Raw genomic sequence first — 27,548 nt, 5'->3', positions numbered from 1 at the left:
GAATAAAGACAGATAAACACATGTAAGAATTCGCATATTTTTCATATTTGCTATGAAAAAATTAAATGTAGTTATTTTGACAGTTGGCAGATGCGGTAGAGTGTGGATTGATGTACTTGTGGTGGATATAGGATTCTTTGTTTTTCTTTGTTCCATTCTTTTCATGCACCATCTCTTCCGACGGCTGAGTATTACTGAAGAATGTGTACTGTGTCAATGAGAAATTCGTCGCAGTAGACCAATAGTTATCTACGATACTTCAGATAAAATACGGATAGCAAAAACTCTCATAGCATCAACAAAGTATATTTCAAAAATCTTGATTTGTTAAAGGCATAAAATAATCATTCGGACAGATACTTTCTGAATATTGTGTTATTAAATGAATAGCAATCAGATCTAACAGTAATTTTGATGGCAATAAATATTAGGCCATGGTTGGTTTTTAGAATATATTTATAACTAGCTGGAGTACCCAAACCCTCGACGGTAGTTACGCAAATTTACGAGTAATGAATGGTTGTCTGAGGACATGACAGTTATTTACCTAGTATGCAATTGTAGAGGAAGTAAAAACGCCCATAAAAATTACAAAACACAAAATGTGAAACCGCAAATTTGCACGGAACTTCTTGTTGTATCGAAATCCGGTTTCTAGTAGTATAAGTCCGCTGACTGTGTCGACTGTATGAATCCAACAAAACTTCATGCCAAATATGATGAAGATTTGTCAACAGGGGCAAAGTAATGTTAAAAAACGAAAAAAATATATCCATAAAAACCGAAAATCGCAAAACTGAAAATGTGTATGTACATGGATCTAGTGAATCTCCACACCAACTTGGGTGAAATCCATCCATATCATGTAAAGTAGTTACATGATACATAGAACAGAGAGTCGTATTACATTGGGCCCGGCTTGGCCAAGCGTGTTAAGGCATTCGACTTAACCCGAGGGTCGCGGGTTCGAATCCCGGTCGCACCAAACATACTCGCCCTCCCAGCCGTGGGGGCGTTATAATGTGACGGTCAATCCCACTATTCATTGGTGAAAGAGTAGCCCAAGAGTTGGTGGTAGGTGATGATGACTAGCTGCCTTCCCTCTAGTCTTACACTGCTAACTTAGGGACAGTTCGCGCAGATAGCCCTCGAGTAGCTTTGCGCGAAATTCAAAAACATACAAACGTATTACATTCATATAGATATATATTTAATGTACTGAACAAACGTGTGATTCTCTTCTGGTTTAAGGCTGGACTGAAATATTCTACTAGAATTTGAAGAGGCTGGAAACAAGCCTTATTAATTTTCAGGCTTTCTGTCCAAATTGTAAGAGACCAACACCAACTTTCGCTTCTTGTATGTCTTCTCTGTAGACCTGACTCTTAAACTGATTAATATGTGCGGGAAGAGTTATCTTATTAAGGTTTTAGTTAAATTATTTTTATTTAGTAAAAAGAAAGAAAAGAAACGAAGAAGCAAAACCACTTAAGTAAATACGCTCTCTCCTGCAGTATTGTAACCCTATACGCTCTCTCCTGCAGTATTGTGACCCTATACGCTCTCTCTTGCAGTATTGTGACCTTATACGCTCTCTCCTGCAGTATTGTGACCCTAACCTCTGACCTCGACCTAATTTTATCTTAATAGTATATAACAAAAAAATGAGAATAAATTGATATTTTTGTCCAGTCTGTTAGATTTTGGAGGTAAAATTCTGTCAATTCAGTCATAAGGTCACAGGTGAACAATCAAACAAACACACACACAGCTGCAAAGTGAACAGCTTTACAGATAAGTTTTCTTTCTTTTTTCAAAGAGATGGAGAATATGAAATAATATGAGAATAACGCGTAATTGTATTTGTAAAATTATGTAACGTTGCTTATTTGCCAAATATGGGGCAGTATAAACTGGATTTTTTGTAGCCATATGGTTACTCAGGTATGAAACTTTATACCAGTCAACAATTCAAAAATGTTTAAATTAATTCTTCTAACTTACTAGAATCAACGTTATTTAGGGATTATTCGTGATTTACGCTATTTTGTTCGGTTTCTATCTGAACTTGCTAACCCTTATCCAATAAAAGTACTTCGGTTTTTAATTCATCATGCAACATTAGCTATTTCAAACTTGTCAGTAAGAAACTGCTTAGTCAAATAACTACAAAAACATTACTTTCAAAAAGGGACGAAACTAAGCCTGGCATAAACAATATAAAATGTGTGAGTTTTAGGATGGTAGCAACTAGAGAAATTCGAGTGACAGTGACGTCTCCATGGAGCTCCCAATACTCTAATCGGTTTATCTTTCATCCTGTGCCGGATGGTGGAGAGAACAACAACAACAAAGAAAAATTCCCAACGTTTAATGAGGTTGTAGTTGCCAGATAAAGTGACGAAGAGAAGATGCAAGTGGCATTAGCAGATGTCGTCGGAGGATAATCTCGACTTTCCAAGTTTTCCAGAGTTTACGGTAACGTGTGTTTATAGCCGAACTTTTATTGACTCTGCCTGTCAAAAATAAAAGCGAAAATAACAGCATGTGTTTCTTAATAACTATAAAAAAGAGGAAATTGTATGTTACGATGATTAGTAACTGCTGGCTTCTGCATCATTCACAAGGGACACTTAATTAACTAAAAATCTAATCCTGACTGGTAACGTATGTAGCACAGAGAATTGTACTGACTTTAGTATGGGTATCGTAGTGACATGAACATCTTTAGGAACTGGTGTAGGTGGATGTTTGTTAATATTTGAAAATATGAATCATTACAATGAGTGTAGGTTTTGAAAACTATGATACGTGATCACATCCAGTAGTTAATTTAAAAACCACTTACTATCTGCCTACACAAACTCTTTAGTTATCTTTAGTACAGTCACGCGTCAACTGAAAATAACATACGTACGTATGTGTTTCCATAGATCACAGATAGCCCGTTTGTATAGATTTGTGCTTAATTCAAAGCAACAAAAAACAACATTTCCATAGATATCTAAGCTTTGTGTACGTATGTGCATTTACTTGATAATAGAATATTCTATTGGAACTTGAAGAAATTGGAAAGAAATATCAATCAGTTGTTTTAAAATCACATGTGAAAATTTAGGAGATTTAATGTAAATAAAACCAGACAAACGTTAAGAAGTGAAATAACAGGCCCGGCATGGCCAAGAGTGTTAAGGCGTTCGACTCGTAATTCGAGGGTCGCGGGTTGGAATCCCGGTCGCACCAAACATGCTCGCCCTTTCAGCCGTGGGGACGTTATAATGTGACGGTCAATCCCACTATTCGTTGGTAAAAGAGTAGCCCAAGAGTTGGCGGTGGGTGGTGATGACTAGTTGCATTCCCTCTAGTCTTACACTGCTAAATTAGGGACGGCTAGCACAGATAGCCTTTGAGTAGCTTTGCGCGAAATTCTAAAACAAACAGACAAACAAGCGAAATAACCGAGAACTTCAATGTAATGGAGAATATCCATATATATTACTAGTTATTTTACGAAAATGAGAGCTGCGGTGAGCACAAACTTAGTAATTTATGACAAACCTTAAACAATTTACAGCTCTTGAACAACACTTATTAAAGATTCCATTGGGTAACAAAGTTTTCTCACTGATACGTGGCGCAGACAGCCCTCGAAGAGCTTTGCGCGAAATTCAAAACAAACAAACTAATACATGAATACAGTTAAGCCTATGAATGCTACTCAATGAAAATGTTTATGTGACTGGAGGTTGGGAAATTTCCTTATATATGTTTTTTATTCTACTGCTGCAATATTGAACAGTAAATTAAGTTACAAAAGCTATGATTGGATGAATATTAAAGTGGAGTAGTTTTCTAACTCTCGTCATCACAGCTAGGTGGACGATAATGAATAATTTTCAGTAGTTTTTTATATGATTGTCGATAAGAAAGTAATATTAAATTGGTGTATCCACATTTTACGTTCTACGTGTTCAGTAGTATAATTGATTGAAGAATCAAAATTACTGTTGACATTTTATCTTACATAAAATACTTAAATGTAGATAATTCATCAGTTGCTTTTACACGTTTCTTCTGCGTTTCATCAGTTAGGCTTACCAGTTTCTTCTGTATCGAATGGTTGAAATATATTAAACCAACCCAGAGTGAATATCCGTTTTAAAACAGAACCTTGTTTATCGTTTTGCTAAATTGCTATGAACATTCGACGATCCAAGAGGAAGTCTAAAGTTATAGAGAAGTCAACAATTTTATCAGGTTTACTGTTGTAGATTAGAAGTAGGACAACTTGCACTTCAAAAATGCACTATAAAACACTATCACTTAGCTTTTGTGCACAACTGTGCATTGATTTGTCGTATACTCGGTATTCACAACTTGAAAGTCTGATGGAAGTTTTTAAGACCTATTTTACCGTTCTTTAAATCAGATAAAACTAATACTGCAAGCTTAGTCGTAGTTGTCAAACATCTTTCTTAATAAGTTCTAACCAAACTCGCTAGCAGGAAGTTCAATAAAGTTTATTTTTTTTTGTTTTTTTTTCACTCTGCTGCTAGTTAGTGTGGGTGACTAAATTGTTCTGACTGAAGGTCAACTCTGAAGTGTTAGTGGTGACAGGTCTTCAAAAATCTGTCTTTCTATGCCCGTCTCCAATCAGGAGGCCCTAGACACATCCCTATTAACAACAATCTTTGTCGAGCAGTATGGAACTAGTTGTTTTATCTGTCTTGTAAAATCTGGATTTACTGTTCTATATTTGTATAATGCCCGCTTGATACAACAAAGGTACTTTGTGTATTATTTATAATCATAGTTAGTTACTTTTGTATATGCACCAAACATGCTCGCCCTTTCAGCCGTGGTAACGTTATAATGTGACGTTCAATCCTACTATTCGTTGGTAAAAGAGTAGCCCAAGAGTTGGCGGTGGGTGGTGATGACTAGCTGCCTTCCCTCTAGTCTTACACTGCTAAATCAGGGATGGCTAGCGCAGATAGCCCTCGAGTAGTTTTGCGCAAATTTCAAAACAAACAAACAAACAATACTTTTGTATATACAAAAGGAATCTTGAAAAAAGGTGTTGTGTCTTAGTTATTTTACAATGTATTTTTAGATTACTAAATCTTACAGGTTGGACACAAATGTAATGTGTAATAACAAAACCACGACTCATAGATTAAAGTTACAAAACAACAACAAAACAAAAACAAGAAAATTAACAGAGAAATGTGAACAAGTAATGCACGTGAAAGTGTTACTTATACTGAAACTCTGTTTACAATTGATAAAAACCTAAATGAGGGTTATAACGAGTGAAGGAAAGTATGAAGGTTTGTTTTAAATTTCGCGCAAAGCTATTTGAAGACTATCTGCGCTAGCCGTCCCTAATTTAGCAATGTAAGACTAGAGGGAAGGCAGCTAGTCATCACCACCCACCGCCAACTCTTGGACTACTCTTTTACCAACGAATAATGGGATTGACCGTCACAATATAACGCCCCCACGGCTGAAAGGGCTAGCATGTTTGGTGTGATCGAGATTCGAACGCCTTAACCTACTTGGCCATGCCGGGACAAGTATGAGGGAACTGGTATTTACTATTTTCAATCCAAATAACATCTTTTGCAAAATATTTTATTCAGGTTTAGCTATAATAATGTAAAACTGTTGGCACGGGAGAACACAGGCAAGTAGCAGTATTTGTCACCTAGCGATTACTAGTAACTGAATCGTGTAGCTTGCTGTCACTCTTATAACAAGTCCATCTGAAAGCACGAGGCTTGTTCAGAGTCAAATTGACGGTTTGAAACTTGGACCTTCAAATTCGCAGTCCGGCTTACTTATAACTGGGCTACTCCCGGTCCATGTATAGAAACTATAAAGTACTTTAATATATTTAATTTAAGCATATAGTAATTATAATAATCTGTGCATTTATAAGTTGAAATCACAATGATTTCAATTTAATTTTGATAGTTTAGACATCACGATGTGCAGTAATGATGCCTTCACAAATATCTTTGAACTTATCACAAATAACCAGTTGTTTTAGGCCAATAAAATCACATAGTCTGCTCATTCTAAAATAATTTAGCTTTCTAAGAGACCATAAAAATTGTATAGTTTTATAAACCTAAAATTTAGGATGCAACTATTTATTTCAATAAATTTGTTATAAATGAAAGTAGGTTTGTGTCAGTCAAAAAATCGGGGACGTTTCAAAAAATCATTCAAGTGAGAAACTCCTTTCTTTACGTGGTCAAAATGAATGACATAATCTTTATTTTCGTGTACTCATCTGGTTCTAAGCTGTTATTTCTGTTTTGTTATTGAGAGACTCAAACTAAACCGTGGCGGATTTAAAATTGTATGGGCCCAGAGGCTAATAATTCTTCGGAGACCTACATCTCAAAGAATAAAATTGTCAATAGTCCCCTATTAAAACAATGGGTTCTGGGTCTGAATCCTCTCTAGCCCTACTTAAATACGCCACTGAAACTGAAAGGAATAATCAATCGGGCGTTGTTAAGTAATTAAACCGGAGCAGCAAACAAAGATATTAACCAATCATATATGAGGTATGGTCTTTCTTTGGTATGTTTATCTCTTGTTATTCATCGTTTCAATTATTATGTGTCTCATCAAATATAAAATAATTCTTCCTTTTATTTTTGGAGCCTAGAATGCGATTCTCTGAATATAAGGGACCATAGTCCATGATTTGATTCCACAAAAATCGCGCTATTCTCGTTGGGGCCGTGGTTGCGTTGTAAGCAACAGCCAAATTTCAGTATTCGATTAATGTAGTCCAAGTGTTGGTGTTGTTGCGTTTATTCTAGACTGTTAGCCAGAAATATAATTGGCTCTCGTGAATCATTGCGCAAACTTGCGAAAGAAACCACAAACAATTTTTGTTAATATTAATAAATTAATACGAGGTAATATTTTATATACACCTGAAATTAAAATTTTTGAGCAATAAGTCGACGAAACACTTTACTCAAATTAGCAAAGTTGAGCATGTCTTGTCTTATTTGCTTTAACTATAAGTGCAATACATAAATATGCTTGAGGCCTAAGATCCTCACGTGCCTCGTTTTAAATTAGTTTACACTTTTCGGGCAACTAAAAAGTAAATAATATTCAAAACGAATATGAAAAAAATATTAGTTTTACAGCTAAGTATTTTAATTATTTGACACTGTATTATTTTGAAATGGAATATTCTAAAATACAACCAAAAACTCATTACAAAAGTACAATTTCGTTTTTAGTTTAAGCAAGAACTTTAAAGGGTCTCGTGACGAAACACATGGGTAACTGAAGCAGAGAAAAGTTATAAACTGACGAAACCTCTGGTAAGCAGATAAGGAAATAAAGACAAGAAACAATACACCCTCACTTCAAAATCAGTAGAATCAGCGAAGATCCAGATCCATGTCAGTAAAAAGAACAGTCCACATTCCAAAGGCCAAGTCATTGCTTTTCTTTCTCCCTGAGGAAAAAAAAAATTCCATAAAAGTGGGAGAATCAATCCATGTAATATTTATAAAACAAATTTATCATTATAAGGGATAATTAAACCGTAAATCAATTGGTGAATTATATTCGATTCATTACATTGTGTTTGATTATAGCGCGTATAATTGAATTTTACTCTAAATGTAAGTTTATTTATTACATAACAACTTTGACATGAGAAATGTAATCTAAAGATGTAATTTTTAATAGCACCTTAACATTCCGCATTGAGTTATAAAACTATTTTTTAAAAATAATTGTCGTTGTAGATAACACAAATATTTATTTAATTTTCTTATTGTAGTTTATTGTCAGTTTTCCACACAAATGTTTTTATTAAACACCATAACTCAAAAGCTCATTGACGAGTTAATTTAATACACGATACTAAGGTTAAACTTCTAAGTTCAAATGCCACCATTTTATCTTCTTCAACGACACTTTCACGGGGCCCGGCATGGCACGCCCTTTCAGCCGTGGGGATATATAATGTGACGGTCAATCCCACTATTCGTTGGTAAGAGAGTAGCCTAAGAGTTGGCGGTGGGTGGTGATGACTAGCTGCCTTTCCTCTAGACTTACATTGCAAAATTAGGGACGGCTAGCACAGATAGCCCTCGAGTAGCTTTGTGGGAAATTCTAAAACAAACAAACAAACAAGAAACTCAATATTTAGTTACCAATACTCTTTGTTACCAATTTTTGTATGTGTATCACTTGTATGTTTACAAAATTAGTTGCTTTACCGTAGGTCAGTTATATGTATGTATACATATAACAATATGTATACAAGACAATAGTTCTCAATATACATCAAATGTGGTAAAACGATATATTAACGATGGACTATCACAGTCGTGACTGAATCTATACAGGATCCCGGTACGAACATTACTGTGGCTTTGTGAGTTTATGTAAAGAGTGCGAAGATCAAATGGCAAACAAACAACTTGTTGAACTGTAGGAAGTGATACAGGACATTTGAAACAATATTCCACACATGTGCATTAATAAAATGTATGGTATTATTTGCAAACAAAGGACTCACAGACCAAATACCAGTGCTTGTAGAACTTATTCCCTGTTATTTTATGTTTTCGGTGGTAATGTTTTATGTCTTTAAGAAACTCAATGGCCCGGCATGGCCAAACGCGTAAGGCGTACGACTCGTAATCCGAGGGTCGCGGGTTCGCGTTGCGCCGCGTCGCGCCAAGCATGCTCGCCCTCCCAGCCGTGGGGGCGTTATAATGTGACGGTCAATCCCACTATTCGTTGGTAAAAGAGTAGCCCAATAGTTGGCGGTGGGTGGTGATGACTAGCTGCCTTCCCTCTAGTCTTACACTGCTAAATTAGGGACGGCTAGCACAGATAGCTCTCAAGTAGCTTTGTGCGAAATTCTAAAACAACAAACAAACAAACAAGAAACTCAATATTTAGTTACCAATACTCTTTGTTACTAATTTTTGTATGTGTATCACTTGTATGTTTACAAAATTAGTTGCTTTACCGTAGGTCAGTTATATGTTTGTAGAAAATTAATGTTGATAAAGTTAAGTAAATAAAAGCAAAAGGAAGGACTGCTTCGGCTTATTTTTTGGTTATAACAAACTAATATAATTAGTCAGAGGTTTGGATTTGCTGTTGCACTCACATCGGGGTTTCCTAATTTCTTTTTCTATATCTGTTACTACTCCTTTATTTTATTTCCTTATGTGAGACTGTCGAATGGAGTTTAAGACTGATAGACGGTGTATCCCCACCGCTATGTGGGTTCCAATTTTTCAGTCCCCTCCAAAAACTAGGATACATTTTACATCTCACAGTATAGCTTGTATCCCAGATTCTTTCTAGTTATTGCAACGTTTTTTGTTTGTTATTTTTTAATTTATTTTTGATTTAACTAGTTTTTAGGTTATAACAAACTAATATATATATAACACAAAGAGCTAGACCAAAAACAAGTAGAAGTGTAAATATAAATCAGGAGACAAAACTAGGTTCTAAACAATAATATATTAATGATGAAATTTATCCTTGTAAGAAAACTGTTTGAAGAAGAAAGACCCCCCCTTCGAAGATGTAGATAAATAGCCTATGAATTTAATATTTATTTGTAAGACTTACAGGTAAAATTAATTGAACTTTAACTGAAATAAAGATACAATCAAATTAATAATGAAGATGAAAATGGTTCATAGTACACACACATACAAAAAATCAACCTTCATCTTCAGACTTCGTTTTCTTCACCCATCATGAATCCATTACCAATCAAATTACGTGAAGATATGGGTTCCAAGTAGAGCTATTCCTAACGTTTGTTTGTTTTGGAATTTAGCGCAAAGCTACACGAGGGCTATCTATGCTAGCCGTCCCTAATTTAGCAGTGTAAGACTAGAGGGAAGGCAGCTAATCATCACCACCCACCGCCAACTCTTGAGCTACTCTTTTACCAACGAATAGTGGAATTGATCTTTACATTATAACGCCCCATGGCTGAAAGGACGAGCATGTTTAGTGCGATGGGGATTCGAACCCGCGACCCTCAGATTACGAGTCGAACGCCATGATGGATTAAATAGAGAAGTATTGAATACAATTAGGTGACTATAAACAGGTTCAAAATAAGATTACTCATGAACAGGCTGGTAACTGGTAAGTAAAACTTACGTCCTGCAAAGGAAAACTAGTGGTTGTATTATTCTTTTAGTTTAAAACTATGTTTATTTAAACAGTTGATTAAATTATAGAATGAAATTATGTTTAGAGTAATTTCAAATATCTTTCAAGTTTTCAGTGTTTTCTCTAAAGCTAACCCAAGGTCGTATTATTTTCAATGACCCAGAAGCCTAGATTTCTGTTCACGCTTCTGATATTTTAATAGTTTGTGAAAAGAAAACAAGTATTTTTTACATGCAAGTATTATTCCGGTTTTACAATGGAGGCGTCCTTGGGGTACCTAACTGGTTTGAATATTGTTTAAACTAACATTAGCTGTATTTACGTGCTTTAACTTGTGACTAAACAAGCTGTATGTAACTAGTCTCAGCGCTGTTTAAATTAACTCTATATAAATACTGTCTAAACTAGCTGTGTGCATATAAATGGTTTCGGTATTCTTTAAACTAGCTGTGTATAAATGGTTTCAGTATTGTTTTAAACTACCTGTATAAAAATGATTTCAGTACTGTCTAAACAAACCAAGTTGTTTCAACATTGTCTAAACCAGTTGTATATAAATGGTTTCGGTGTTATTTAAACTAGCTAGTTTTATATAAATAGTTTCATCATTGTTTAAACTAACTGTATATAAATAATTTCACTATTATTCACACTAAATGGCTCATAGGGCATTTATTCTTAAAGGAATCCATGTATATATTACAAGTTGCTATTAAATGTTTCTATTGAAAATTAGCAAATATATGTGATAGAAATTTAAAATCTGATCGATTCTTTCGTAACTTAAAAAGTTTCGTAAGAAAAGAGTGTTCCAATTTAATATCATTAGCCAATTATTTTAGCAAAAATTAAATAACATAAGTTAGTAATGTGTCTTAGATTGTTGATATACTGAATCTAAAATCAAAAATTCAAATGTACTGAAATATTGCTTCCAGCGTACACCACAGATCTGGTTAACGATAGAGAAAAGTGATATTGATGAAGTTATAAACCTGATACTAACCAGAATTCGAACCTACGTTTCTGCTTTACAACCATATCTTTATAAGAAACTAGAATACTAATTACCCAGTTTTGCAAGAGTCAATTTTATTGGCTTTATCACGAAAGAAGCAGTTTTGCTTATTTAATAATGTTACTCCTTAGTTTCTGACTAATAATAAAAGGCTAGTGATTTATAAAGTATATATTACTGTTTGTTTGCTGTTAAACACAAATCTACACAATACCCACTAGGTGTATCGAAACCCGGTTTCTATTGTTGTAAATTCGTAAAAAGACTGATGTGCCACGGGGTAGGGTGCTGTATGTGGCTCAGTTACACTAAATGTAATAAAACATTTTTTTCTGTAACAATATAAATGTTAACCTTAAAAGGTGTCCATAGTTTAGCATGGTTCTATTAACATAGGGATATCTTAAGTCTAACGTTTTTAACAAGTTGGTTAAATGAGTTCAGGAAAAGTTTATAGTTCTTCCTAAACAGCTGATGGTGAAATATGTATGACATCAGGTTAAAAAGGAAGGAGATTACAATCTAAAAAGTGGAACAGAAGAAATGTAAGTTACTTCCTTTTTATTGTTAATGTAATTTGCTTAGACGATATATTTTATAACGTACTTTTATGGCTGAACCTTTCGCTTGAATGCGTCCAAATCTGTTCTTGTAATTGAAATCAACAGAATCCGACTCTTCACTACTCAAATTTTAAACTCAATTTTTTCCAGCCGCTTAATTCAAAGATTCTTAAAACTGTAAGATCAACCTATTGAACTCAGAAAATAGGTCAATTCGTTTTTCTCGAAATTATTTTAACTCACGTGATGACTTTCTGTAAACAAATCGTTAGACAATTTTAAAAAGAATTCGTCATCATCTTCAACTGTTTGAATATCATATACATACCAAAAATCCCGGTAAACACATTAATAAAACCAGAGAAATCAATAGAATGGAGCACTCATCAACTAATAAAAGATATAACAGTGACGGAAGTACTAAGAGCTATTAAAAACACAAAAAACAAAGCACCTGGAGAAGATGGTATACAAGCTATCCTCCTAAAACATGGTACTCAGAAATTATATGAACACCTAACAGCATTATTTAACTTATCATTATTAGCCGGATGTATCTGTTTCTTGAAAGGAAGCAGTAATATTAATGTTTCAGAAAGAAGCAAAGAAACCAAATAATTACCGCCCAATTAGCCTAACCAGTTACATCGGCAAAATTTTAGAAAGAATAATTAGTAACCGACTATCTATATACTTAGAAGTAAATTCAAAATTACCCGAAATTCAAAACGGATTTAGAAAATACAGACAAACTACTGACCATCTAATCAGATTAACAGATCAATTACAGACAGCTTTAACAAAGACGAATGCACTGTAGCTTGCTTTATCGACATTGAGAAAGCATTTGACACGGTGTGGCATAACGGACTACGCCACCTGTTAACGGAAATGGATTTACTCCAGGGAATTATTTGCTGGCTATCTAACTTCCTGGACAATAGAACGTATAAAGTAGTTGTGAATGGGGCCCACTCAGGGTCCTTTTCACCTGAGGCAAGAGTCCCGCATGGAGAGATAGTTAGCCCTATCTTATTTATCATGTATGTGAGTAATATGCCACTGTCGGATCTAAACTTAAGTTTTGCATCACAATTTGCTGACGATGTAGCAGTCTGGAAAAGTGTTTCCACTCCTTCAGTTGTAGCAACAAACCTCCAATCAGTCCTGAATAATTTAGAAGAATTCTGCCAGAAATATAGAATTAAAATAAATATTCCGAAAACCCAAGTAATACTATTCAGCAGATTAAATAAACTGAAAAAAAGATCCACCTAAGTTATACATGAACGGATTACTTTTACAGACTGTTATTTCGGCTAAATTTTTTAGGATTAATTTACGATACCAAATTAACGTAGATACAGCATGCAATATCCTGATTAGAATCTGGAAAAGAGCAAATTATGAAAGAAGTCTTTCAGGTAAAAATCAAGGAACATCACCTGATAATATAATAAAAATCTACAAAACATACATGGATAAACATGATACAAAAACAATTACAGAAACTACAAAAAATATAAAATTCAATCTTAACTTCAGCCTATAAAGTACCACGTAGTACTTTATCCGCATTCATGTATGAGAATGCAAACATAGAGACAATGTCTATAAGATTCTTGCATAATGCACTAAATTATTTTAATAAGAACTGGCATAAAAATGATTTATTATGTGATCTGCATACATGATGAACATAATCCTAAGTACCTCTCTCCTATAAATATATATTTAAGAAATATAAATCCAGGTGGCCACCATGTACAAGACGCTCAAAACTAGTTTTATTTATTTTTTAATGTTTATTATTATTATTTTATTTTCTTTCCTTTCTTTTTATTTTATTTTTTATTATTATTTTATTTTTCCGATAAATATATATGGAAAAAGGGAATATATATATGTATATATAAGTGAAAAAAACGAATAGAAATATAAAAAAATTAAAATATAATAGAAGTAAAAAAATAATAAATGGATAAAGGAAAAAAAAAAGAGCAAATCAAAACAATACATGGACATTGCCCTGAAAACAGCCTTGTACTATAGGATACTCTGGCTCAAAAGCACTACAACAACAACAAATTCTTACTAGTAGCCGACATGAAAGCTAGAGATGGAGGAAGAGGTCTTGTGCACCTGACCCTCCTGGGTATTTAAGAAATAAACATACCCAAATACCCACAAAGAAGCGAAAACTGTTTGAATTGAATATTAAGTATTCGACTGTTTGAATTGGTTATATATAAATATTCGACTTTTGGATCAGTGATTGTTAAGTTTTCCTCCAGCTAGTACAGCGGTAAGCCTACGGATTTACGACGCTAAAATCAAGGGTTCGATTCCCCTCGATGAGATCAGCAGATAGCCCGATGTGGGTTTGCTGTAAGAAAAACACACACACATTGTTAAGTTTTTGACTATATGAGTTTATTATTGTTAGGTCTTCGACTACTAAAAATGATTATTTTTACCTTTTAGACTATTTGAGATGGTTATTCTGAAGTCTTCGTCTATTTAAGTTGGTCTTTGTTAAGTCTTCGATTATTTGAGTTGTTCTCGTTAAGTGTTTGACTATTTTCTGACAATAGGTGCCCCCCAGTGGCACAGCGGCATGTTTGCGAACTCACACCGCTAGAAACCGGGTTTTGATACTCATAGTGGGCAGAGCACGGGTAGCCGATAGTGTAGCTTTGTAATTAATTTCAAACAATCGGTATTTGAGCTGGGTGTTTTTAAATTATTACCGTAAGCTTGTCAATAAGTGTCGATATCTTTAACTTCTTGAGGTAAGTTAAAATATACTGTTCAGAATTCAGTGTTCTCGTGGTTTTTAAACCACTTTTTTCCTTTTCTTGCTTAACAAAGCAGGTTTGCTTGCTCAATATGTGTTATTATGGCTGTCATTGGGGTTGTTGTGGCAGTGTTAAGTATAGACTCAATATAAATCCACCGTGAGTATCATTCCGGCCAAATAAAGGCCACTTACAACATTTTAATTGAGCCTGTTTGAAATACTTAGAATAATGGAGACCCCTAGGAAATACCGAGAGCATGGTCTGGTTGGACCATAGAGAATTAGTTGAGATAGCATCTATCATGCACGCTTGTGAACAAAAAGGTTTAAGGTTATCCCCTCTATAAAGCGGACGAAATGTGAATGTGTGTGTTCTGAGGGTGCGGGTTCAAGTGTCCTCGAGAGGTCCTTTTCTCTCAGCAGAAAAAAGCTTGTGTTGTTCTCTGTAAAGTAGCACCAAAAGGGGAGCTGTCAGTATGGTCTTGTAGGTGAGGAAGGCTGTTGATAAATGGAGTCACAAGAAAAGTATGGGTTTCACTTAAGACCGAACTGGTCTTTTAAACAAATGCTTCACGAAAAAAATAGTTTATTTTCTTACGTTTAACTATATGCTATACATTCCAGCCACTTTTATTCGCAAACTATTTTCTCTGTCGCTTCATACAAAACTTGTTTTTCTTATTTTTCTTTACAGGAAGCTGTTTCATCCTCTCGCTCATCGACAACCCACCCGTCGATCTCTCTATGTTTATTTATATAAAGATTATATACATATATCCATCTATTTATTTTTGGGAAAACTATACAATTTCACACATGTTTATCTGGTTATCTAGCTACTTATCTTGGGCTATTGGGTGGTCTTCATTGTATTTTGATTAATAAAAATCAGGCATACAGTTGAGTCGTATATATAGGTTTTATATACACTTAGGTGCTTCAGACGTCAATATTTGTTATTAATAAAAATAAAAACTACTTTAGAACCAGTGAAGTTTGTCTTAGATTTTAAAATACACATGCAATACTAAGATAATATAGGATTTAAGACTATTCCATAAGGACAACAATAAGCGTCAGTGAATTCCGGTTATCTCATACGTAACAAAGAGCTTCTCTAGAACTGGGATGGATTTTAGTTTTCAGAAAGGTGACAGGGAACATATTTATAGTATGTCTGGACTTCAAGTTCCTTCGACATAACAAGTAGCACCTAGAATATTTAGGACTCCAAAATCCATCGACCTAACTGCGAGAGTATTTATAATGTGAGTGAATTTCAACTTTGATTTTTGTAAAATTTAGTGTCTATATTTTAAAACATGTTAGATTTCAAAATTAATAAGCCTAACAATGAGAATATTTATAACATAATTACATAACAGGAAACATTTAGAATGAATACGTGGGATTTCAACATTTATTAGTCTAACGTAAGAAACTTTATAACAGGAGCGGATTTCAATTTTCATCTCTGTAACAAGGGTTGTTATTTCAGTTTTCAATAAAATAACAAATAACATCCATATACTAGATATGGATTAATTTCTACTGCTGCCATGGGGATAGTAAAGTTTACAACTTTCTTCAATGTTACCATGTCCATCACTACAGTAAACATATTTTACAACTTAACGCTACCTTGGGTGTCACTGCATTGGTCGTAGTTTCCAGCTTACTTTAATGTTACCGTAGACATTTCATAGTAAGTATGGTTTTTATGGTTCTTTCATGTGAATACTTTTAAAGTTTCTTGAAGTAACAGACCTGTAGTTAACGAAACAGACTGATTAGCAGAAGGTCCAAAGGATATGCTACGATCTGTAATTAAATATGCTATACACTTTCAGCTGCAGGTTTGTTACGACTTAAGAGTTAGTTCCTTCGTTAAGGTAATAAAAGCTGTATAGGGCAGGTGTGGTTCACTGGTCGTTCTTTCCCTGGTTAGGAGTTATATGCCCTAACCTTAGGGTTTTTGACCAGATCATTTAGCCTATACTTTAGAAAACTTTAAGATCTTCACGAATCTGTTATTTTTAACTTGCATTTTGAATTTAATGTGAAAATAATATTTGAGTACTGTATGTCACACTTTAACTCTTGTTTCTTCATAACTGACGGCTCGGCATAGCCAGGTGGTTAAGGCACTCGACTCGTAATCCGAGGGTCGCGGGTTCGAATCCCCGTCGCACCAAACGTGCTCGCCCTTTCAGCGGTGGGGGTGCTATAATGTGATGGTCAATCCTACTATTCGTTGGTAAAATAGTAGCCCAAGTGTTAGCGGTGGGTGGTGATAACTAGCTGCCTTCCCTCTAGTCTTACACTGCTAAATTAGGAATGGCTAGCGCAGATGGCCCTCGAGTAGCTTTGCGCGAAATTCAAAACAAACAAACAATAACAATCTTGAAGGAACCGATATGAATAAATAAATCTTTAGGAGGAAAAGAATTATTTACCTAGAGGCAATTTATTCTCGCATATATTTAGTATGAATTGTATAATGTTATTTTATCCTCACGGTTCCCATGAAGATGGGTTTCTGAGTGTTGATACATAATATGTATTAAATAAAAGGTGATATATGAACTTTAATCCGGAAAGTTCTACAGATATAAACTACTCAGTTGAGGTCTTAAATACAGTATATTAAAAATAATAGTGTGTAATTCGCTTAGCAACATGCACGTGTAACATCAAACATCTATGGTGAAACTAAATATGGCGTCATTGCCATAACAGAGAAACTTTATATATTCTTCTATATAGATGCACACAAGCAGGAACAAATCACATACGTATTTTTATGTACACATTTCACAGATGAAAAGGGACACTTTCTCTATCTCTCAAGTCATCTGGTTGACTTTTACATGGGTGAAATAAAAATAAACATGTCAGTGATAATTTTCGAGAGTAGTTATACTACCATAGATTCACCGTACTTTTACAAACTTTATTTTACCCCAGAGATCAATAGTACCAGCACTTGTCAACAAATCATAGACATACGCTCGTCATAAGTTGTACAAACCTTATTTTACCCCAGAGACCAGTAGTACCAGCACTTGTCAAAAGAAGTAGCATTAGTCTCGTCATAAGTTCTACAAACCTCCATTACTTTCGGGAAACCAACAATACTCTTACCAGAAGCTGTCCATGACTTGATTTTATTTTGAATTTCGCTCAAAGCTGCACGAGGGCTATCTGCGCTATCCGTTCCTAATTTTGCAGTGTAAGACTAGAGGAAAGGCAGCTAGTCATCACTACCCACCGCCAACTCTTGGGCTACTATTTTCTCAACGAATAGTGGGATTGACCGTTACGTTATAACGCCCCCACGGCTGAAAGGGCGAACATGTTTGGTGCGACGAGGATACTAATCCGCGACCCTTGGATTACGAGTCGAGTGCTTTAACCACCTAATCATGTCGGACTTCTGTCTACGAACATCAGCAAAGATTTTTTTTCAGAGATGGTCATAGTTTTCCAGGGGACGGGCAAAGTAACGTGAAATTGTGAATTGAAATTCGTATTCATATGATTAATAGATAAATAAAGAAATAGTTATGTTTCTCATTTTTCAGGAGCGGAGGCAAATGCCCTCTCTTGCTACCCTTGCGAACGCAGTCTTGTAAAAACATTCCTTCATGTTTTTTGTGCCAAAGGTGAGGCCTCCCTCCAGTGGCACAGTGACATGCCTGCGGGCTTACAACGCTATAATTTTGGTTTCTATACCCGTGGTGAGCAGAGCACAAATAGCCCATTGTATAGTTTTGCTCTCAAATACAAACAAAGAAACCAGGAGTGAAAAATACAAAAAAATTCAACAAGTGTTAATCGTAAAAGGAAAAGCTCGTGAATCGGTGAATTAAATTACCATATGCATAACATTTGTTAAACACATAACGCAGCTGCAAGCCTGAGGATTTGCCACGCTGTACTTTTCAAAAGACGCAGTTTGTACTGACTATTAAGTTGCTTTGCGTTAAAACAAAGAAATAAGTGCCAGATATAGAAGATTATTTTTCTATTTTCATTATTTTGAACTAAAACAGAAGTTTACAGACTTTGTCGAAAACTTTTAAAAAGTCTTAATAATCAGCTGGTTTTTTTTGAGTTCTATATTTCTTCTGTTATACCTGCACGTTGTTTTACGTAAACTAATGTCTTCCCGTAGTTTTCACTTCTTACTGAAACTGCATATAAATGAAATAACACAATAACTAAGACTTCCCAAAAATTAAGCATTAAAATACACAAAAGTGATGTTTTCACTCTTCCCACACCAAGGAATTTCGAATATAGTCTTAGGTTGTATTTGAATAAAGAAAGTGAGTGACTCTTAAAAGTATTTACGTGAAATTTTATATTGAAACAAAAGGTCAGAAACTTAAGTACCTTTTAAAGGTTTGTTTTAAAGTGCAGGGATGCAAGACATATTTTTTCTCTGATCGTCTAATATATGTAGAGGCATTTTAGCTCAAATGCCTCAAAAGGCTTTTAAAATAATCTGAGATATTTGACAAAACTAGCTTTCTGTGTGTTTTACTTAAGTGGTTTTCAAACCTACACTTTAGAACTCTTAATGTCACTGATGTTTGTACCATTAAAAGCATATGGAGTAAGAAATTAATTACTCTAATGACAAAAGGCTTAGGGTGGAAGTGTGACAAAGGCCACAAAGACCTTAAAAAAGAAGCTAAAAACGGTGGGAGTTAAATACTTCTAGTTTATATGGTTCTCAAAACAAATTATTCATTCATAAAAGTTACATATAAGCCAAGAACTGAACAATTTGTTACTGTGAAAATTAAATCTAGTAAGTCCAATTTGGTATATATATATATGCACTGCTGGCCAAAATCTTAACACTATGAAATTAGCCTAAATACTAGCTGGTCAAAAGTTTAATACCATACCAAAAAGAAGTCCTAAACAGGGTAGGAAATGCCCAACAAGAGATCTCAGTAGTGAGTTACACGCCGTCATTGCGAATAACTTTAAACATTCGCTTTCGCATGGTCGATATAAGCGTTTGCAGAAGACTGGCTGGAATGTTATTCCAAGTGGTTAAGATGGCATCACGAAGATCATGCACTGTTTGGAATTGACGTCTACATCTATAGACTTCCCTTGCCATCCACCCCAAACATTTTCAATGGGGTTCAGTTTGGGCAAACACGCTGGATGGTCCAAAAGAATCACGTTATTCGCACTGAAAAAGTCCTTTGTCCTGCGGGCATTATGGATTGCAGCGTTGTCCTGCTGAAAGATCCAGTTATTTCCACTGAAGCGATGCCAACATGTCAATGTAACCAGCTGCTATTTTATGCCCCTGTATAACCTGAAGCTCCATTGTTCCTTGTAAGGAGAAAGCACCCCAGATCATAATGGAACCTCCTCCACTGTGTCGTGCAGAAAATGTCTCCGGTGGGATATCCTTATTGTGCCAGTAACGTTGAAAGCCATCTGGACAATCCAGGTTAATTTTTTCTCATCAGAGAATAAAACCTTCTTCCACGTTTCTACGTCCCATGTTTGGTGCTTCTCAGCAAAGTTTAAATGAGCTCTTTCGTGGTATGAAAGGAGCCGTGGACTTTGAAGACGTTTACTTATTGTTTTTGAGCTGCATTCTGCGTCCGTAAGGGCCTTAATCTGGTTTGACGATCGACTAGTATCTTGCCGGACAACTCTGTCAACTTTTTAGCCTTTGCCATGTTTTCACTCAATGTAACACAAGGGATGTCAGTGAGAGATGTTGACAACGCTAATGCTTGAACACAAATGACTAAATTTCGTTATGTGTTTGGCGATTAACGCTTCGTTTCAGTATAGTCTTAAACTTTTGACCAGCTAGTATTTAGGTTAATTTCATCGTGTTCATATTTTCCCTATTAAGTGCTAAAAAAGTTTTTTTATTCTTGTTTTCCCTTTTCTTATTTTCACCTTTCGAAGCTCTACTCAAATAAGTGGTTGAGTCTAACAACGCAAAATGCATATTTTTTTCTTTATGTTCATTGGCCTTAAGATTTTGGGCAGCAGTGTATATGTAGCTGGTCTGATTCTGCTTGTTTTGTCACCAATGATCATGAAATATTGGGATGAAATAAAATTACACTCATGTAAAAACTTTGCCTCTTACTAAATGTAATAGATTTATAGAAACAAACGTTTTTAAAGGGATGTTAATTATTTATTTATGCATTTCAATCTTCAACGTATGCTTATATTATAATAATTATCAAATAGAAACTATTTATTGAGCTATAATTCAGCGAATTAATTAGAAATGAATTTTCTCTGGTGAGAAAGAGCGGTGGTCGTTTTCCTACCAGCTCTCCTAGCCCCTCAGCTTATAGAGTAGTAAAATATCTATGTATAAAACACTCACACACCCGTGCAAGCAACTTGGGATGAAAACTCTACTACCGCATTATTAGTACGATAAATCAAAGCTCAATAACAAAAAGATGTAATACCATAAAAGGGATTGAAGTGAGAATGTATCATCGATTTCTTGCTATTTTATAATGATGAATGAAATATTTGTTACAGTAAGGATGGCTGATGTAACCCATACAAGAAGGTGGAGTGAGAAAGTGAACTAAGTTCCAATGTTAAAATATGGATAAACTTACGCATATAGTTTCCATTCAAGATAAGCAGCTGAAAGAAATAATTGTTTTGATTGAGATGCTATATAGTTTAGAAACTTACTTGAGTTTAACGTGTTGAGTTATTTAATTTGAATTGAAGTGAATAAAACGCTACATTATCAGCAAGAGGACTAGAGAGCACGTTATTAACTTGGCAGTTATTTCGTGTTTTATTTAGCTTTTCAAGACATTTGTTATAATACCAACTGTAGGTTATTGTTTTAAATTTTATTTCAATTTGAAATATATAGAATTGACAATACTTCTTAAAGTATGGTTGTAGACTACATAAGTAATCTCTTATGTTTGTTTTTGTTAAGCACAAAGCTACACAATGGCCGATCTGTGTTGTGCCCACCATGGTTATTTAAACCCGGATTTTAATATTATATGCCTTCAGACTTATTAATGTGCAATAGGAGACCACATACAAATTAAAATGTAAACTATTTCACGGTAATGCAAATTGGTTGATTTAGAAGGTAACTGAATCGCTTCTCAGTTGATTACCTATAAAATAACAATTCGTTGTGCATATAAAATCACTTAGTCTATAATGTAAACATTGTGAGGTTACATAATGCCGTTAATGTTTATACATTACTATTAATAAATTGCAGCAACAATTACCAAGAGATCATCTACTGGAAGGTTACAATCCTCTGAATTAACAGGGTATAGAAGATTAACAAACACAGTCTTGTTTTTCACGAATGTTGGTTGGGTTTTTTTTAGATACGTTGTTTAACTCTTGTATAGAGTGTACGGCGTCTCAGTTTAACATTTCAAATAAACTAAAATTATCATTCTATCAATAAGGCTGATGCATGAAATCGTTTACAATAATCTAATTTTTTTTTTTTTTTTTGCGGTGGTGCCAAGATAAAGGAAAAAAAGAGATACTTACGATAATCAGAAAGTTCAACAACCGTGGATAATTTCTTTAACAAGTACATATAATTTAAAAAAGCAAACAATGACTACTGGCAGCGAAGGAGCAGCAGGACAAGACAAAAGCATTATGTCAATACAACTTGTTGGAAATACTTGGCTTCTAGCCAAACGTTAGGGGTCTAATTTGTACAATGATTATTCTGAAGTTGCAGAGGTAAAATCTTTCGCCTCTAGAGCCAAGGGTGCTATCAGCTAATACAAAGAGATAGAGATAATATAACGGCCCGGCTTGGCCAGGTGGTTAGTTAGCGCTCTCGATTCATCATCTGAGGGTCGCGGGTTCGAATCCCCGTTACCCCAAACATACGTTATAATGAGACAATCAATCTCATTATTCGTTAGTAAAAGAGTGTCCCAATAGTTTGCGGTGGGTGGTGATGGCTAGCTGCCTTCCCTCTAGTCTTACACTGCTAAATTAGGCTAGCGCAAATAGTCCTAGTGTAGCCTTCCGTGAAATTCAAACAAACTAAACTGCAATATCGGCCATGGTATGCATCCTATAAATGTCAAAAACAGCTATAATTGACCAAGTTTAGAATTATATTCATTAGGATAAAGTAATGAGAAAAAAAAAAAAAACAGGACTAAAAGTTAAAATATATATATATATTATTCACGTACAAAGGGTTGAGTACGTTACATTAACAAATTAAATAAGCAGATTACGTGACATCCACGTTTTGTGTAAAGTCACAGTGGAATGACGTACTTCAGAACTACATTAACACATTGTTTGGTATTACTTACAGTCATGTGGAAAAGTTAGGACACCCTATGAAAGCCTGTATATTTTTGTAACATTTTTGGATATATAGATATTTAATCTCAATTTTAACAATACTGAGAGATTATAGGAATATAACTAAAGAATTAAAACTGAAGAAAAGACTTTTCAAGATTTTCTGTAAATGTAATTCTACAAAAATGCATATTCTAACTGAGGAAAAAGTTAGGACACCTCCATATTTATTCCTATTTAAAATGGCGCAACTCACACACAAGTGTATCACACCAGGTGCACATGATTAGAAGATCGTTACTCAGCGTTTTGAATGAGGCTTGCCCTATTTAAACCTCAAACATTTAGTTTGGTGTGCTCCTGACTGTTGAAGTGAGAGTGAGTACCATGGTGAGAGCAAAAGAGCTGTCTGAGGCCTTCAGAAAGAAAATTGTAGCAGCTTATGAGTCTGGTAAGGGATGTAAAAAGATCTCAAAATATTTTGAAATCAGCCATTCCACTGTCCAGAAAATAGTCAACAAGTGGAGGGCTTTCGAAACAACTGCCAACATGCCCAGGTCTGGTCATCCAAGCAAGTTCACTCCGAGAGCACACCGCAGATGCTAAAACAGGTCTCCAAACACCCTAACATGTCATCACGGGACCTACAGCAGGCTCTGGCTGCTGTTGATGTGAAAGTGCATGCCTCTACAATCAGAAAGAGACTGCACAAGTGTAACTTTCATGGGAGGTGTGCAAGGAGGAAACTTTTGCTCTGTAAGAGAAACATCAAGGCCGGACTAAAGTTTGCCAGAGAGAAAGTAGACAAAGACCAGGACTTCTGGAATAATGTTCTTTGGATAGATGAGTCCAAAACTGAATTATTTGGACACCAGAACAGAGGACATGTTTGGCGTAAACCAAATATAGCATTCCAGGAAAAGAACCCCATACCAACTGTGAAGCATGGAGGTGGAAGTGTCATGGTTTGGGGCTGCTTTACTGCAACAGGACCTGAAGAGCTCACAATCTTAGAATCCACCATGAATTCTACTGTGTATCAGAGGGTGCTTGAGGAACATGTGAGACCATCTGTAAGAAAATTAAAGCTAAAGCGGAACTGGACCCTGCAACACGACAATGACCCAAAACATACCAGTAAATCCACCAAGAACTGGTTAAAAACTAAGATATGGAGAGTCCTGGAATGGCCGAGTCAAAGCCGAGATCTTAATTTCATTAAGATGCTGTGGGGTGACTTGAAACGGGCTGTACATGCAAGAAACCCCTCAAACACCTCACAGCTGAAAGAATCCTGTATTGAGGAGTGGGGCAAACTTTTTTCGGACCGATGTTAGAGACGGGTAGATGGCTACAAGAAGCGTCTTACTGCAGTTATTTCAGCCAAAGGGGTTACACTAGCTATTAGGAGGTAGGGTGTCCTAACTTTTTCCTCAGTTAGAATATGCATTTTTGTAGAATTACATTTACAGAAGATCTTGAAAAGTCTTTTCTTCAGTTTTAATTGTTTAGTTATATTCCTATAATCTCTCAGTATTGTTGAAATTGAGATTAAATATCTATATATCCAAAAATGGTACACAAATACACAGGCTTTCATAGGGTGTCCTAACTTTTTTACATGACTGTAAGTAGTGTGATGTCACCAAAAACGGGTCACGTTTGGTAAGAGCATGCAAGAGAACTTTTCGACGCAAAATATTTTTTCATTCAAATTTTAAAATTATCTTAAGAATAGGAATTTAGACTTTGAAAGAAGGAAATATCTCTTGCACTGAATGACATTGAAAAACAAAGAAATGCGAATCACCTTTGGTTACAAGGACTGTTCAGAAAGAACTCTATATAAAGTCATGTCTCTCCGTAGTAAGTAAAGTGCAGTGTTTTGTAACAGGTAAAAATCCACGAACAAGAGGACAGTGGCACAATACATGTACTTATCCCAGTGAACAGTACGGAAGATAATCAAGGAGGATCTCCGTCAGTAAAAGAGGCCAGTAGAATGTAAGATTATCAAAATATACTTCTAGTGGTACCCCTCGTTCAACCATTATGCTCCTTAAGCACATAGAGAATAAACTGGACATTTATTGTATTCCGTACGAAGACGTGTCGGTCAAGTCTGCAGACGCAGCACCTGTAGTAGGAACTCTCGCTCGTTTACACTGTAAAGTATACAGAAATAATTAGTTTGCTTTGATTTTACAGTCTTATGATGAAGATTTTTGCAGTGAAATTACATTGCAAGTTTTAGGTCAAGATGCACGGTTGTCGGACAGAACATGACTGGATGTGGCGACGTGAACTGTGACAACGCAGTGTAGCTTTAAAATCATCGTTTTGATGAAACGCACCCAGTCTTTGTCATTATATAAGATATCAGTACATAGTAAGATGCGCGAAAGAGCAGAAATAGAGAAGTCAGCCCATGCTTTGAAAATGATAGCTTATTAGTCATAAAGCACAGATAACCGTAGTACCTCTATCTTTTCATCAACATTGTTTTAACAGCTTTAACCAGATGCAGTTATTATAATTAATCCTTTTTTTATTAAAGACCCAAGCTTTTTTTTTTTTTTTTACCGATATGACGCACAAAGTTTTTGTTGGTGTTGAAAAAATGGTATTAGAGACATTGTCACTGGATATCTCATAATAGCCTGCTATCAAAAGCATGTGTACTGAAAACGTATTTTAACCTAGCCGAACTGACGTTGGAGGGAACAAAAACATAGAACAGCTATTAAAGTTTCTTCTGAAAATAATTTTGCACTGGAACAGCTACGAAGGATATGTTAAGAGTTGTTAAAATGTTTCGTAATCTTTCCAGTTGTTAAAAACTGTGTTCTTTTGTTCGACAGTACTTGCAGGCATTGTACGTTATCCCATATTTAAAGCCCAGTACAATATGAACATATTCTTATTTCTGAGGAAAAGATGCTATACGCGAGGCGGTCCAAAACAGGAAGACATTAAAATGTACAATACATTCTAAAATACATTGACTTCTATTCTTAACCAACTTTACTAAATATATTTAGAACTAAGAACAAGTTTCTTAATTCTTTCTGTGTGTGTACAACCATAGATGAAGGATAACATTGTTCGTATTTTATCGTTTGTCTCAGATAGGCGAGACTGATGTACGGACCACCGCATATCTCACTCTTCTGCAGTGCATATTGTTATAAAATGTTTGCAAAATTTTATTTTGTAAAGCAATATGTCCTGTTGAGATCGTATTATAATTTAACCCTAGGCATTACTTTGCGTAGTATCATCCGGTCAAGCGAGTTATTTATCATTTCTTGGGATAGTATTGTTGATTGTTTATTTTGGAATTTCGCACAAAGCTACTCGAGGGCTATCTGTGCTAGCCGTCCCTAATTTAGCAGTGTAAGACTAGAGGGAAGGCAGCTACTCATCACCACCCACAGCCAATTCTTGGGCTACTCTTTTACCAACGAATAGTGGGATTGATCGTAACATTATAACGCCCCCACGGCTGAAAGGGCGAGCATGTTTGGCACGACCGGGATGCGAACCCGCGACCCTCACATTACGAATCGCACTCCTTAACACGCTTGGCCATACCGGGCCAGTACTGTTGAACAAAAGGATTTACACATATAACCTATTGTGTAGCTTTATGTTTAACTTCAAACAAACAAACAATCAAACCATACTAAGAAAATTAAAAAGGGCCATTAGTATGCGGTCAGTTAACTGAACATACTGCCAGACATCGCAATAGTAACCAAACACTTTGATATTTAATTTCGTATTTCGAATTCATCGTAAGGAAATCCTTTTACTTATTTTTTTCCTAGTCTAGTGCCCCATAAGCTGTACGAACCTTATCTTGTTTATAAAACAAATTTATTCTCCGAATTTCTGTTCTACTTTATCTAATGAGTTTAAATTTAACAACACATATGTAAAGCCCTCCACAAAACAAGTAAATTATAGGGTCTTTTAAACATGTATTAAGTTGTCTCTGAATCTGATAGTACATATCATCCATTGTATTCACCTATAATAATGATGCTCGTCCCACCCCACAAATTCCCTGGCGGAATGCACGTGACACGTGGGTGTTAGCTAGCCCTGAATCTGTACACATACGCACACAATTTCATCGAACTTGTTTCGTTAACCTTTCAAGATACATTTCATGTTGTATGTTATTATAAACTATATTCATTGAATAACATGCCAGACAAAGGAAACATTGAGGACGTCTGTTTATAGTACCCTTGAGTTAAGAACTCTTTAACCACTAATTGCGTATCAAATACATATTTATCTCAAGGTCGAAACTATTTACCAAAAGTAACATTGGTGTGCTTTTCTAATACTATTTATATTTAATTGATAAAAAACACATTATTTTTTTCTAGGCTTAATTAAGTGCTTCTCTATTCTGAAAACACAGGAAGTCTGCATTTGGCTTGTTATATAAACATTTTTATATGGAAGTTCATTTTCTATAATCTCTATAACATCATATGCTTCAATACTTCTTTTGTTTATAAAACTATACTAAAAATTCAAAATCGTAAGTTTCAGTCCAACATGATTATTTAACTAAACGACGTCTTTTCTTCGTTGGAAA

At 35.1% G+C, this 27,548-nt stretch overlaps 1 protein-coding gene across 1 annotated transcript in view; it reads right to left on the bottom strand.

Annotated features, from left to right (window-relative positions):
• LOC143232879 (uncharacterized) overlaps positions 1-27,548 on the bottom strand; it is a 68,933-nt gene that overhangs the window by 29,762 nt on the left and 11,623 nt on the right. The window contains exon 2 of the mRNA XM_076468883.1: positions 7,403-7,495. Coding sequence (XP_076324998.1) covers positions 7,403-7,480 — 78 coding nt within the window. The 5' untranslated portion in view covers positions 7,481-7,495. The remainder of the gene's footprint in view (positions 1-7,402; positions 7,496-27,548) is intronic.

Source organism: Tachypleus tridentatus, chromosome 11, assembly GCF_004210375.1.
Source record: "Tachypleus tridentatus isolate NWPU-2018 chromosome 11, ASM421037v1, whole genome shotgun sequence".
NCBI classification, from domain to species: domain Eukaryota; kingdom Metazoa; phylum Arthropoda; class Merostomata; order Xiphosura; family Limulidae; genus Tachypleus; species Tachypleus tridentatus.
This window is presented reverse-complemented; position numbering and strand designations above follow the sequence as displayed.